The 15,229-nt window shown below is 48.9% G+C and overlaps 1 protein-coding gene across 6 annotated transcripts in view; it reads right to left on the reverse strand.

Moving 5' to 3' along the window:
* Positions 1–15,229, reverse strand: part of FAM227A (family with sequence similarity 227 member A) — a 25,912-nt gene continuing 10,683 nt past the window's right edge. For 4 of the 6 annotated variants that reach the window (XM_074271732.1, XM_074271733.1, XM_074271731.1 and 1 more), the window contains exons 7-13: positions 12,498–12,644; positions 10,769–10,870; positions 7,460–7,564; positions 4,833–4,956; positions 3,116–3,220; positions 1,842–1,972; positions 1–563 (exon numbers count right to left, since the gene is read on the reverse strand). In XM_074271732.1, coding sequence (XP_074127833.1) covers positions 300–563; positions 1,842–1,972; positions 3,116–3,220; positions 4,833–4,956; positions 7,460–7,564; positions 10,769–10,870; positions 12,498–12,644 — 978 coding nt within the window. In that variant the 3' untranslated portion in view covers positions 1–299. Of the gene's footprint in view, positions 564–828; positions 1,090–1,841; positions 1,973–3,115; positions 3,221–4,832; positions 4,957–7,459; positions 7,565–10,768; positions 10,871–12,497; positions 12,645–15,229 lie in introns of all 6 variants that reach the window. The other 2 variants (XR_012482840.1, XM_074271735.1) reach the window with 2 other exon arrangements.

The raw sequence follows: 15,229 nt of genomic DNA on the forward strand, positions 1-15,229 counted from the left end.
CAAAAGTTTAACAAAGGGGATCTCTCTGGGCCCACCAGGCACGGGCCAAGGGGAGGGACAGGGTCTTTAGATGTCCCTAGCCATCCATCGCGTGCTGGCAGCCAGGGAGGCCCTCTCCCATCGGCTGACCCAGAGGTCGGCCTCCTTCCCTGCCTCCAGCACCCAGCTTAGGATGCTGAATGCACTGGCTGCTTAATAAGCGCTCTGGACGGCTCGTCCACAAGGCCAGTCACCGTGGCAGCGCCAAGCCACGAGTGTGAATCCTCCCCACCTCGGCACACCAGCAGGGCTCTCCCTCCCTAGACCCCACCTTCCCAGGACTCTGGATCCTGGAGTCCCCAGGGGCGACGGGGAAGGCAGGGGCAGATTGAGACTACTGAGTATCTTAAGAGGCAGTAAGGATATGGTATCGTCTTGGACACTTCACGCCGGGTCATCAAGATGTCTTCGCCGGTCTGTTGGTAAGCATTGTGCTGCTGGAGGTAGTGAACGATCAGTGGGCTCTTGCCAGTGATGCTGAACATGTTTTTTGAAAACTCAGGTCCCCTGCAGGCTGGATGAGACTGAGGGGAAGAAGGGGGACTCTGTGACAGGAGCCCCGCAGACATGGGGGAGCCCCTGGCCCACCCCAAACCCACATACACCATCCTACCATCCCCACCACGCTGATCACCATCCACTGAGGAGCCAGAACCACTAGAGGTCCAGTAAGTGCCTTGGGAAGGGGGCTGGAGGTTGGAAGGTGGCCCCTCTTAACCCACTTTGCTCTCAGAGGCCCGAGGGTGTGCTAGCCTCCCTGCAGGGCAGCCCTAGCAATGCCTGTGGTACCTGTCAACTGAAGTCCTTGTGCTAGTCTAGCGCACTTTGCCCAGAGTCGTGGAGGGAGTGGGCGGCAGGGCTGGGGCTGGAACCCAGGTCTCTGGTGCAGGGGTACTTGCTGCAGAGTACTGTATGGGGTAGCTCTGCGTGACCTCTGGGACTCTAATGTCCCCTCAATCTCCGAGTGAGCAAACTGAAGCCCGGGGAACTTCTCCTGGTCCTCCCAGTTCTGGTCCGTGCACCCTTCTTACAGCGCCACTCCTGCCAAGGCTAAAAAGGTGCTGAGTGGGTGCCTCAGTGTGATGCCCCAGGGTTCCTCCAGCCTCTACTGCCCCAGCTGAATGGCCAGGCCTGCAGGCTGGGATGACCCTGCCAGAGCCCTGGCCTGCTGCCTCCTTGCTCTCTCCCATGCAAGGCCCCCTGACTGTGCCAGGCCAGCAGCAGGCTGGTCTCGGAGGAGTGCCTGGACCCGACACAAACAAGCAGTTCTTAACCACAAAAGCCATTCCCGAGGAAGGCGGGCTGTCCTGCAAGGCAGGGGCCTCCTCCTCCCTAGAGGGCTCCCAGCACCAGCCTGAGGAGATGGCAGAGAGCACCCATGTCTGCCCAGCTGGCCTGACAGGACCTTTCTCCTTCAGAGCCTTGGGCTCTTCTTCCAGGGGCACTGAAAACGGCTACAGGAATAGAGACTACCTGCCCCAATCTGGAAGTATCCCAGCCGCTGGGAGCAAAAAAGGAAAACCAGGAATGTTAACCAGAACACAAGAATTTCACAAAGGGACTCGCAGAGGGCTCTTTTGGAAGATGGGGCTATCATTACCCTATTTTACAGATGAGGAAAAAAAGGCAGAAAGCCCAAGTCACAGGCATGGGGTCACTCGGGGTAAGTGTCTGAGGCAGGATTTGCACTCAGAGCCTGTCTGCTCCAAGTTCTATCCATGGCAGCGCTTTGCCAAAGAGCAGCAATTAGAGAACCTAATGGACTTTCCTCTTGGGCCACAAACCAAGTCTAGGCTGTTCACCTCGTTCTGAGACGCCTTCTCCAACAGCCTCATCTCCGTAATCTCCTTGACCTTCTTGGAGGCTTGCCTCTGCCTCTTGTACTGGGGTTCAGACTTTGAGGGCTTTGCGGCCATCCTATGCCTGGCGATGCCTGGGCAAGGAAAGAGGCACCCAGGATATGTGCAAATGTTCGTCTTGGTTTAAGATTCACAGAGGAGGAAAGGAAGCCCTGGGCACCCCCATATAGCCCCTTACTGCTCCCCCTTGGCTCTCATCAACGCTGAGGCTCTTGAGATGGGCAGGGAGCAGGAAGAGCACGGACCTCACCCTGGCGCAAAACCCGCTAACAGCCCCACTTGCCAAGCAGGGAACCATACCAAGGAAGACGGAATGGAAGCTAGAGAAGGCCTGGCAAAGAGCCACCTGAATGGCCCTGCCAGAGAATGAGAAGAAGCTTTCAATCTCCAAGGAGAAAACTGGCTACACAAGGATTTGTCTAAGGGACTACATCCCAACAGACCTCAGCTAGGGAGCTCCCCTGAATCTTGAGAAGGGCTAATTGATCTACTTCTCTATCTACTCACCAACCCATCCATCCATCATTCATTCATCCATCCATCCACTCAACCATCCACATACCCACTCACCCATTTGTTCATCCATCCATCCAGTCACACACCTACTTGTCCAGCTATCTACCCTTCCATCCATCTATCATTCATTCATCGATCCAGCCTTCCTCCCTTCTTTCCATCCATTCATCTATCCATTAATCTATTCACACACCCACTCATTCAATTTATCACAAATTTAGGAGGAATTTCCTGAGTATAGCACTCAACTCCATGCTTCTGGAGATTCAAAAATACATTTATGCTGCCCTCAAGGAGCTTACAAGGGAAAACAAGACATACACACAAAAAATTAAACAGTAAAGGACAGGGATTACTTCAGGAGATAATCCGAGATTCCATCCTTGCCCTTTCTCTGCACTTTCCGGCCCCCATGTATGCAAGGACTTCTGCTTCCTAACCATCCTCCCTCCCTCCCCTTCCTCGGAGCCTTGACCCAGAAGCCATCCCCTGAGTCTCCTGACTGGGCCGGAAGTCTGTTCCTTAAACGGTCTCAAACACAATCGCATCTTGCCCTGCTCATGTTGGCTGCCTCGGGGTGTGGGCTCAGAAAGTGACCCCAGGTGTAACCCCAAGAGCTGGAAGCAGGCTCAGGGGACAGAGGGAAAGGGTGAGAGAAGTCCCAACGACCAGAGGGCCCCAAGAGCAGCTGGCCTTCTCACCAGAGATCTTCTCAGGGCCTCTCAGCATCTCTTCTCTCCGGAATCGCTCTGGCTCCAGTTCAAAGTAGTTCCAGTTCATATAGCTCTTTGGGTTTGGGAGTGTGCCTGAGAGGGAGAGAAGGAAGGGGAGAAACAGAGCAAGGGACCAAGAGAACTTTCTTCAATAAGCATGGGGAGAGGGGGAGGAGCCCCGAGGTCGTCATCCTGAATCTCTGGGAGAAAGGGCAAAATTCCTCATTTTGGGAGCGGTCTCAGTGTGAGGGAGACAGATATCCTCTAGATTGTGAGTCCCAAGAGATCAATGCAACGTCCCCATCCAGAGCCAACACCTCGGCAGAGCCGTGGCTGCAGAATGAGATGCGGTTTCTGATACCACCAATGGAAGAACTCTTTTTGTTTGACCAGAATCCTCACAAGGGAGGGATTTAATTTGGAGGGAGTCAGTGTTGTTGGGGGAGTGGCTGGGCAGGGATTGAGATATGAAGAAATGAGCAAAAACCATTTCAAAGACATAAAAAAGAGAATGGGGAGGTGTTCCAAGGGGAACAGAGCCAAGCAGGGCAGCAGATGCATTACCATTTGATTTATACTTAAAAAAGGATCCCAATAGTTTTATGTCCAATCTCTTTTCTTGTTCTCCTTCGTACATGGAAAACATTCATGTTGGCTGCTGTTTGCTCTGCTCTGCCAGTGAGGAAAAGCCTGGCCTGTGGCCCCCTTGCCTTCTAAGTCAGTCTGCTTCCTGAGCCTCAGTGTTCACTCATGTCAAATGGGCAATAAGTAATACTCCTTGTTCAGTCCCTGCAGCTGGGCTACTTGAGGGAATGAAGTAATGGGAACGCCCCAGCGGCCGTCCCCCAAGGAGCCCCAGCCTGCCTTGGGCCTAGTGATCTCCGCTGTGAGGACTGGGGCACGTGTGGGTGGGTAGAACAGTGGGCAACCTCCCATCCAAGAGAGCAATTATTTCTGGGGAATTCTGGGGGACCTCAAGGTCTATCTGGGGTATTTTGGCTAGATACAGACATGTAACAGAGAAGTTTTGTTTATTTTGTGGCTGCTGCATCTGCCACGCCAGGCCTGCTGAGCAAGGGCATTTTACACTTAATGCAATTATATAGAAATTTCCTTTTAGGTGAAACAACTTAACTTTCAAAATCTGCTGGCACACTCCAAAGCACTCCTGATACCTGAAGACGCCCCCGAACACCTTCTGGGAAAAGCACCCAGAAAATGTCTTATCATTGATCATTAATAATAAAGCTATCTGGGGGCAGCTAGGTACGTGGCACAGTGGATAGAGCACCAGCCCTGAAATCAGGAGGACCTGAGTTCAAATCCAACCGCAGATATTTAACACTTCCTGGTTGTGTGACCCGGGGCAAGTCACTTAACCCTGACTGCCTCAGCAATAAATAAATAAACAAACAAACAAATAATACATCTGTCTAATCATTAATACTTAATAGCATGAGCCATGAAGAATACAAAGAGGCGGCCTGGTGGAGAGCTCATGGTGACAGAGAGCACTGATATGTGCGGATTTCTAGAAAGGATCAGGAAAGAGCATCCTCCTCATGATGGGTCCAAATGGACTCATCAAGGCAGGAAGGCTTGCTGTAGCCAAGCCAAAACACAGAGAATTTGACAGAATCAATAGGAAGATTCATTCCCTGCCCCCGGTCTCCCCCCCCAAGTGGAGAGAAAGGAGAGTTCTCACCTCCGATCCACTGATGTATCGTGTCACAGACGAAAGATTTGAATTCATGATTGCCAAACCACGACTGTGGGAAGCAGGAGCAGAAGCTGGTATACAGAGCTTGGCTCAAGAGGACTGGGAAAATCTGAGGGTCAGAGAGAGTCAGAGAGAAATCCATGAAATCCCCTCCATTTCAGACTGAGCCCCTGAATCCCAAGATTTTCTTCTTCGTTAAGCAGAAAATCTGAGCTGAGCCTCTTTGACAAACTGCTCCCAGCAGCCTCAGGCCAGGCCGTGACGCCGCGGCCCACCTCGGGCTGGACAGGTTGGCAAACACGTTCACGTCCCCCCACGTCAGCTTCTTCCGAGGCCATCCCTGACGTGATTATTGGTGCCGGCGCGGCAGGCCGCCCACCCTGAGACAACAGCTACTTCCAAGCTGACGGAATACGTCTGGTCCTTGGGCCTACTACGGTTCGGCACTGGGCTCCCAGGCTTGGCGCTGTCTGGGCCACACAAGTGGAGGAGCCCAGCTGGTCGCAAGGCTGTGCAAACATGAATCCAGAAAAGTGTCCCCAAAGACAGATCTCTGTTCTCTGCCAATCAGCCTTTCCAGAGCCTCTGAGGCCGAAGTGAGGGGAGAATTTGTAGACAAGTCGTTTTTCTCTATAAACACGAGTGAGGGGCCCGGATACCCCAGATTCCCGCTTCCGGCTCTCTCTCCTGCTAGCGATCCTGCCCCTCTCAGTGCCGTGGGGACCTTGGAGGTCACAGAGTTCCAGGATTCTTCTCCATCACCCAGGACCTGGTGCAGAGCAACTCCCATATACTCCACCTGAGCCCGCAAATTAAAACAAAGTAATACCTGGATAAACCCCACAAATGGTGGTCTAGGGAACTCCAGGGAAAGGGCATAATCCCAGAATAAAGTGGGATGAGGTGGGAGCTATTTTGGAATCAAAGAGGAGAAATTATTCACTTATGTAGGAAAGTCACACATGACCTCTTGAATGAAGGAGTCTGCTTAGAGGGTCTCAGAATCTCCCCCAGCTCTCAGTCTCTTCTCCAGAATCTGGCGGGCTGGTCCCAGCACCAGCTCAGGAGTCCACAACCCCTAAATCCAATTGTGGCTCTTCTATTTGACAGCTGGGCCAAATCTATCAGCTTGCTCAGACCTCAGTTTTCTTCTCTTTAAAATGGGGGGTGGGGGTTGGACAAGATAACTTCTGAGGACTCTTCCAGCTTCAAAAGGAGGATGCAGCCCATTTATCTTAGAGGGAAACATTTTTTAGCATTGCCCTTTTCCCATAGAGCCCCTGTCCAGCTCCAGGAGCACCATCAGTGACGTCCTATGATCAGCGGCAGCAGCATATGCTGGTGAGGGTCCCAGGTGGGAGTCGGGAGTGCCTCCGACACTTCCTGGCCCTCTCTGGGTCTAAGAACTCACCATCGGGCTCTAACTCCGTAACCTTATTATGTCGGATCTCCTTCCTGCCCACCTTAGGCCTTGCGGGTCTGACTCTGGCGCCTGTCCTCGGGTCTCTCCTGAGGCTCAAAGACTCCCCCTTTTAACCACCTCCTGGATGTCTGCAGCATCCACCTCCAACTCCCCAGGTGGTCACTCCATCTCCATCATTTCCCCCACACCTTCTCCCGTATCAAACTCCCAGTCACCTGGACTCCAAACCTCAGCACCTCGCTCGCACTTGCTCCCCTGAGCCAACCGGCGGCCTGTCATTCTCCCCTGTCCTAACCTCCCCTCTCTCTGCTCATGGGGCTACGAGCCCTCGGCCCCTCTCGCAGGGGCTGCTACTCAAGGGTCTCCTGACTGGTCTGCCTGCCTCAAGTCTCCCCTCACTCAGTTACCAAAGGGATTTTCTTGAAACACAGACCGGATGTGACACACTTCCCCTTCACTTCACAATGGCTCTCTATTACCTCCTGGATCAAATCTCAAATCCACTGGCTGCCATTCACCCCTCTCCGATGCTCTTCTGACTAACTCTCTCCCAGGTACGAGCCGGCTATTTTGATTCTGTTGCTTGCCTTTGGTCTCAATGACTTTCTTCCCCGATTCCCAACTTCCCGGCTTTCCCCCAGCGCGCCCCTCTGGGATGACCTCCTGGCCCCAGCTCGTACAAACCAGTTAGTTGTGGGATGTCCACCCCATTGCAATGTGTCCCCTTGAGAGCAAGGATCACTTTTTGGTCAGAAATTTTCCCCTCACTTCGGTCTCAGTGGCTCTGGAAGGGCTGATTGGTGGAAGGCAGAGATCTGTCTTTGGGGATGCTTTTCTGGATTCATATTTGCACAGCCTTGCAACCAGCCCAGACAGCGCCAAGCTTGGGAGCCCTACCTAGTTTTCGTGGCTCAGTAACATGGAAGAGTGAAGAGCAGGCCGGGCTTGGGGACAATTGTGGCTCTTACAGTGGCTCACCGAGTGGCCAGGTGCCATGCTCTGCTGCCAAGCCTCCAGCTCTAACAACACCCTCCTCCCCCCAGGGGGGCTCCTGAGGCAGGAGACCCCCAACCCGGCCAGCCTCTCTCCACAAGCTGTCCTGGAGCCTCAGATCCTCACTGTGGGGCTCCCTTCTGGCACAAATGAGCCGCCGTGATCCACCCCCCCACCACACACTCTAGGTACTCACTCGTAGGAGGGCTTCTTTGAAACCTGAGTTGGGCAGGTCCATCAGAAGATGAGCATAGTTTTGTGACACTCGGTCAAACAGCCTCCTCTGGGTCGCCTTGTTTGACTGCCATAATGGAAATGGGAACAGGGCTGTTAGACTATCTGTGGTCGATCTGGTCCACTGAACGTGGATACCAGTATTCCCCATTTTAATGAATCTGCTTCTCAGGACTTCAAGGCCATCCCTGGGCAAGAATCCCCACTACCTCATCCCCAGGGGCCCCCCAGCTCTGTCTCCCGTGGGGACTTTCCACCAGTCTCCCTGAACCTCCTCCCGCTCCACGGCTGCCTTTTGACATCAATCAGCTGAAGATAACTATGGTGGCCAACCGTCCTTCACCTCATCATTCCCCCGCCTGGCCTCTAGAGCCCCATGCCTAGAACTGAACACAGTGTTCCAGACATGGCCTGATCAGGGCTGGGAATAGTGGCAACACGGCTTCCCTCACACCTAGTGTGGGAGCTGCCTCTGGGGTCTCCGTGTTTCTCTGGGGACTCACAGTAACCTCGAGTTTCCCTCAAACCCCAACTCTTGTATCTTGGCAGCAGGGCTTTCTCCATCTCTAGAACCTAAATGCAGGACTTCCATCTCTATTAGATTGCATCTTATTAGATTGGCCCAATGACTTTTTTTGGACTGGCACTCATCTAAGCAGTTGGCCATCCCCCTCAGCCTCCTGATCTGTGGAAATCTGAAGCCTTCATCTCTATGCTTTCCTTTGAGTCAATAATAAAAATGTGAGACAGAAGAGAAAGGTTACTGGGGCACTTGCATTGGAGACCTCCCTCCGACAGGATCCCGAGTCCCTCATGCTCTGGTCCTGGTCTTTCCACCTGCTCTGATCTCATGGGGCCAGCTTTCTATTCTGTCCACAGCTCTTTGACTCATCTACCAGGACAGCACGAGACCCCTAATCCAGGAACCCTACCAACCAAAGCAGGCAGCCGGGCTAGTTCTCGGCAATCACAGATTCCCTTCCTCAACATTCACCGGCTGACTATCCCACTAAAGACATCCTAGAGTCCCGCCAGGAGTTGAAGTCAATGTCTTCTGGCCAAATATTCGGTGAAAATCAGTGCCTTATGACATGTTCCCACTCTCCAGGAAGCCCAGGTCACTCCCAGCATCCTGGCTGTCTGTCCTGGTGACTTGAGGCTAGCTAGGAGCTGCTGTACTTCCTCCTGGCTCGTAACTCCCTGCCAGCCATCGGGCCTGGTCTTCTCTAGCCCAGAGATGGCAATCTTTGGCCCAGAATGCTTTCTCCACTCAGCGGTCCATCTTGACTCCTCGCCCTCATGCATGTGGGCACTGGCTGACTTCCAGGAGCCTCACCAGCTGAGCCTGTTACTCCTGACACTGTGTCCCAGGACCGGCCTGGGCTTCTGTCTTGGTTCTCCATCACCTGCCCTTGCTACTATCCTATGTGTCTTAAAAATGTATGGAGTTGGAGGACATCCAATGCACATTGGTCTCTTTGGTTTTCTTTCTTAAATTGCTAGTTCGGGCCCCAGCTGCCAAGGCTGGCATCCCTTGCCAAGGCTTACAGGGTATACCCGAGCTCTTTCTCAGCAGGGAGCCTCACAACCAGCTGCTATGGGCTAGGGCCTAAAAGTATTCTTTTTCACAGATGAAGAAACCAAGGAAAGATGTGTGGTTGGTCCTGGGTCACCACAAGCCTCCAGCTTTCTTCTCCTTCTATATCCCATTCCCTAGGATGGATGGAGACTTTCCTCCATGTTCCTCATCTCTGCCTCAGCAGCCAATCTCCTAGCAAGTTTTGTCTAATTCCAAGAGCACTTTCCCTGATTGCTTCCTTCACCTTTTGAAAAATGAAATAATTTGTAAATTATTGCACAAATTAATCTTCTTAACAAAATGGACAGAATTCAGCGGCATCTTTCGGGCAGAGGAGAGAAGATGGAAGGATGGGGCTTGGGAGGGCATGTGGCTGACAGGCAAGAGAATAAGCACCCGTCCCAGTCCCATCACCAGCCTGCTGTGTAGCTCATCTGCTCTGGAGCCAATTTCTTCCTTCTAAGAAAGGAGGGGTCAGATCTCCATGGTTGCTCCCTCTGGAAGATGAGCAGGTGATAAAGGGGGTGAATACTGATGCTTGTCCTTGATACCATCAGGACAAAGTAGCCAAGGTGAGGGGATCCCCAAACACAGGAAGAAACTACTCTGGTCCAGAGAAGAAAGACCAACGTGATAGGAGGGGTGATGGAGGAAGGATCCCCAGACTAGGAAGTCACATTCACAGGCAGTAACTTAATTCCTGCTATAAGGTTTAACGAAGTCTAGGAGGAAGATGAAGCTGTGAAAGAGCTCTCTTCATAGAAACAGATTTGATTTTCCCTAAACGTAAGTCACCAACTTATTTGTGCCCACTCTGCACGTAACATAGTTAAAGGGGGAAAGTCCCTTCATAAGAGTGTCCAACTGCTCCACAGAGTAAGGTCTACCTGTAAAGAAAAGGAAGGTTCCCAGATTTGGGCCCATCACTCACCTGTGGGTAGATTTTTTGGCAGGTAACCCCAGGTTCCATTTTGAAATCCTCCTACTAACTTAATTTTCTCTTTGGTCTTGGAAAATACCAAATCATATTTATTTCTTTGTTTTTAATCCAAAATTGAGGGAAATGCTCAATTTTAATGAGAAGTCAGTAAAAATAAAGATGATGCTTTTTTTCCCATGGACTCCCTGAAATCTAGGGTCTGTGATCCCAGGTTAAGAACTCCTGCCTAAAGGGATGTGATGAGAACAAAAGAAGCATCTTCAGCTGCTTACAAGGTGAAATAGGATGAAGGGTGGACCTGAGAGCCAGGGACTAGACAACCTAGATGATGGCTGTCTGGGTGAGTGATGGGAGAGAGCTTTTTCTCTGGCATAAAAAACCGCCCCACTCACAAAGAGCTGGGATTTCTCAGGGATTGTTGATCCCTTCACCAGCAGGCTGCAATCTGCCTGAGCAGAATAAACACTCTTCCTGGGGCATGGAAGACAAAAACTTGAGCCATAAGGTGCTCCTAACTGGGGCAGTTCTTGGGGACCAGGTGCAGGCCACCGCCGGGTCTCATGGGCTTCCCTGTGTCTCTAATGATTCAATATGGGAGGCCAAGCCCGACCCCTAAGTCTGTCTGTCAATCTGTTGGGAAGTCTTACGGACAGAAAAGGCCACAACCAAGGGACTCAGTGCCAGGGATGGTCTTGGATCCCTTCCCTCCTCACTTCTAACCAGCCTTCATGAGCTCCTCCTTCCTCCCTTACATCATATCTTTCATGAAAGAGCCACCAGAAACAATCCAACACGATATATTTTGTATACGGACAGCAAAAGAATTTGGTCATTTCTGCTGGTGCACAGATGGCCTGAGGAAACAAAATCCAGAGTTGTTGTGGTTGCTCTTATATATTGCCCATAACATTATTATTGTTACTATCTGCTTACTTATCAATAAGCATTGCCTATATTATTATTATTATTGTATACTGTCTAAAACATCATTAAATATTACACAGAACATTGTTTTTACTATATGCTATGTACTAGTATACTATATACTATACATGATATATATATATCCTACATCATCATTATCATATGCTGCCCATGCTATTATTATATACTGCCCAAAATATTATTATTATTGAATACTATTCAAAATATTATTATTATTTACCGCCCATAATATTATTGTTATACACTATCCATATCATCATTATATTCTGCCCATATTATTATTATTATTACATACTGCCCATAACATTACATTATTATTATTGTATATTGTCTAAAACATTATTATTATATACTGCCCATACTATTACTGTTATTATATGTTATCCACATCATAATCATTATTATATTCTGCCTACAATATTACTATTATTATATATTATTCCCCACTGCCCATAATGTTACTATTATTACTATAGTATACTGTCCAAAACATTATCATCACATACTGCCTATAATATCATTATTGTTGTTGTTATATACTGTCCACATCATCTTCTGCCCATAACATTACTATTATTATACAACTGCTTATGCTACTATTATTATTGTATTCTGTACAAAACATAACCCACTGCCCGTCACAATGTTAATTTTGTTATAGATTGTCCATATCTTTATCATTATTATATACTGCCCATAATGTTGCTGTTACTGAGCAAGGCACTGGTCAGATGGAGGATCACTGCCCAACAGTCTGCCCTGTGGAGTGGGTGTTCCGGGGGTAAAGGGGGTATCCAGGAAGCAGATGGCAGGGGAGAGAGACAAGGACACTTCAGGCATCTGAAAGGACTCAGGAGACCGTCCTGTCTGTCACTAGTCAGCTATGTAACTCTGGGAAAATCCTACAAACTCTATGAGCTCAGTATCATTATCTCTCCATGGCAGGATGTGAATATTTTCCCAAAGAAGCATTAGTTTTCAAAGCTGGAAGGAACATCCGGGGCTACCCACAGGGGTCTCACCTATGCCTGCAAAGGGTCTGCCCTTCACCAGCCCCCAGAAGTAGAAGGGAGCCCATGCAGGTACAACAAGGAGGACGGTGGGGGCCAATCACAGACAGAGGGTGAGGGACAAAAGGCAGACATTCAGATATTCATGAAATACTAACGGGCCTTGAGGAAGGCCTCTGGCACACTGGAAGAGCTTCCTAATAAGAGAGCACAGACAATAATCCTCCTGCAGGATCTCATAGGTCACCATAGCTCTCTAGAAACTTGGAGTATGTGGCCACAAGAAAGCCTGGTGGGCTGTGATCTGCACTAGTGAGAAGGTCCTCAATCCATGGAAGCAAAGAAATATGTGGGCAGTGGAGATCTCCAAACCCACCCTAGCTGCCTCCCCGGGCCATCCCAGCTGCTTCCCCAGGCTGAGAAGACCACAGGAGCCTGTGGATGGGAGTGTTCTGGGCAGCTGGCTGAGCTGCCTTCCTGATGTCTCGGGGGCCCCCCGCACCTCATTATGGCCTCCTCCAATTACCTTGCCACTGATGGTGGTGTATCCCTGTGCCCGGACAACGTTGCCCACCATCTCTAAGTAGTTCACTCTGTTTGGCAGCTCATTGGGCATCTCCTCATTGTACGCTGGGGCCTGGTACAGCTCAACCAGGCCATCCTTCTGGATTCTCTGGAGAGGATCAAGAAGGAGGGAGTCACTGTGAAAATAGGGGGTCATTCTGAGAACTCCCAAGTCTGACGGACCGTAGCAGGAAACTGTTAATCCTTCATCCTGGAAAGTCCCCCCTTTTCCTTCTTCAACAGCCTCCCCAACAAGTCAAGCCATTCTCTAGCCTTCCCTTGGAAGCCCTGGTTCCCAAGGCTCCATTCTGGGGCTCAAATCTGCCCTTCTGTAGCTTCTGCCCTTCAAGTCCAACTGAAACCAGTATGATTCTTCATCAGAGCTCTTAAAATCCTGTATTAGCACAGAGACTACCACAATATATCCCAATATGACCTGGCTGGATTTAGGCCAGAAACCCAATTCTGAATCGATATTAGGAAACAAAATTAATTAATGTCAATTAATGTATCTTTAATTTCAATTAAATTAATGACAAAACTAACAAAAAGCAGGGGATTATGTCGAGAAATGTAGAAAAAGCTTTTCTTGCTAAAAACACAAGAAAGCATAGGAATAAAAAATGCTTTTCTCAATATGGTAAATACTACCTATCGAAAACCATGAGCAGCCTTCTCTCTAATGGACGGACAAGGCCTCTCCAAGAGCAGATGGGAGGCAAGATGTCCATCATCCCCTTACTCCTCAATACTGTGCTATAGATGTACATTATAGCAATGACATAAGAAAAAGACACTGGCAATGACCACCAGCAAAAATAAATAAATAAATAAACTATCACTTTTTGAAGATGTTGTGATGATTTATTTACTTGGGAAAATCTAAAGATTCAACCAAAAAAACTAACTGAAACAATGGATAACTTTAGCAAAGTGGATAGGTATAAAATAAACCTATATAAATCCTAAGCATTTTTACTTGTTATCAACAAAACTCAAGAGAAATAGAAATGTTTTACTTAAAATAACTTGGGGCAACTGATAAATGTTGTCAAAGGATACAGAAATTTTCAAATGACAAAATTAAAGCCATTTTTAATTATATTTAAAAAATGCTTCTATATCACTACTGATTAGAGAAATGCAAGCTAAAACAACTCCAAGATACCACTTCACACTTCTTAGATTGGCTAAGATGACAGGAAAAGACAATGATAAATGTTGGAGGGGATGTGGGAAAACTGGGACACTGATGCATTGTTGGTGGAGTTGTGAAATGATCCAATCATTCTGGAGAGCAATCTGAAACTAAGCCCAAAGGGCTATAAAACTGTATAAAACCGTATCTACCCTTTGACCTAGCAGTGCCAATACTGGGTCTGTATCCCAAGGAAATCATAAAGGAGGAAAAGGACCCATATACGCAAAAATGTATGTAGCAGCTCTTTCTGTGCTAAGCAAAGTACTGGAAAAGGAATGACTGCCCATCATTTGGGGAAATAGATAAACGAGCTGTGGTATATGAAGTAATGGAATATTATTGTTCTATAAAAAATGATGAACAAAGCTGATTTTAGAAAGGCCTAGAAAGATTTACACAAACCAATGCTGAGTGAAACAAGCAGAATCAGGAATACACTGTACACAGTAATGGCAAGATTGTGCGATGATCAACTATGAAAAACTTGGTTCTTCTCAGCGGTTCAGTGATCCAAGGTAATCCCAATAGACTTTGGGCAGAAAATGCCATCTGTATCCAGAGAGAGAACTAAGGAGACTAAAGGTAAATCAACACATGCTAGGTTCATCTCTTTTTCCTGATTTTTAAAAATCTCTCCCATGGTTTTTTTCCTTTTGCTCTCATTTTTCTCTCCCAAAATGATTCTGACCTCTTTCACCTCTTCCCACCTGGGTCATTATAAGGGGCTCCCCACAGGTCCCCTGATTTCCAGTGTCTCCTGTTCCCAATCTATTTGCCAACAATCTTCCCAGGAAACATCTGACTACATCCCTGCCCAGTTCAAAAGACTTCTTTTGTTCTTGAAAACAAAAATTCCTTAGACTAGAATCTAGCTCCTTTGTAGATTCATTTCATGTTATTCCCTTCATTTCTTTCTTTTTTTTTTAGCCCAGGTCTGATGGGAAGGGCTGCCCTTTAAGACACTCAGGGTCATTTCCTTTCTAAAGGGAGATCTCTTGGCAAAGAAATCACTGGTTCCGGTGCACAGGCAAGATCGGCTGTGACCCTTTCCCTCTGCCCACCCGACTCTCAGCCTCCCTCCCACCTGGCTCCAACTCTTGCTGTGACTCCTACCACCCCTCTCTGTGCTTGGGCTGCTGTAGAATGCCATGCTATTATTGGTTCCATAGTTCAACAAGATGAGAAGTGAAAACAAGCCTTTGTGGGCTGATGTCGGAAGCAGACCGCTATTTATAACACTGTTTCTATGGGAAAAATGCATTCTGACTTGCAAACAAAGCTTTGGAGCATAACCTGCTACTTGGGGGATGGGACTGTCCCACTGAGGGGCGAAGTGAGAGCAGCTCTTGGGCCTCCTAAGGCCCTTCCCCCCAGCTTTCACTTCCACTCTCCCAGAGGCCTTCACAGGACTAATCATGTAGGGGGGACCCCAGGATCCCTGGAAGAAAAGGCTCCGAGGAGGGGAGCAGCTTAGAGAGTGCAGAGCCGACCCT

Source organism: Sminthopsis crassicaudata, chromosome 5 (genome assembly GCF_048593235.1).
Source record: "Sminthopsis crassicaudata isolate SCR6 chromosome 5, ASM4859323v1, whole genome shotgun sequence".
Lineage (NCBI taxonomy): Eukaryota > Metazoa > Chordata > Mammalia > Dasyuromorphia > Dasyuridae > Sminthopsis > Sminthopsis crassicaudata.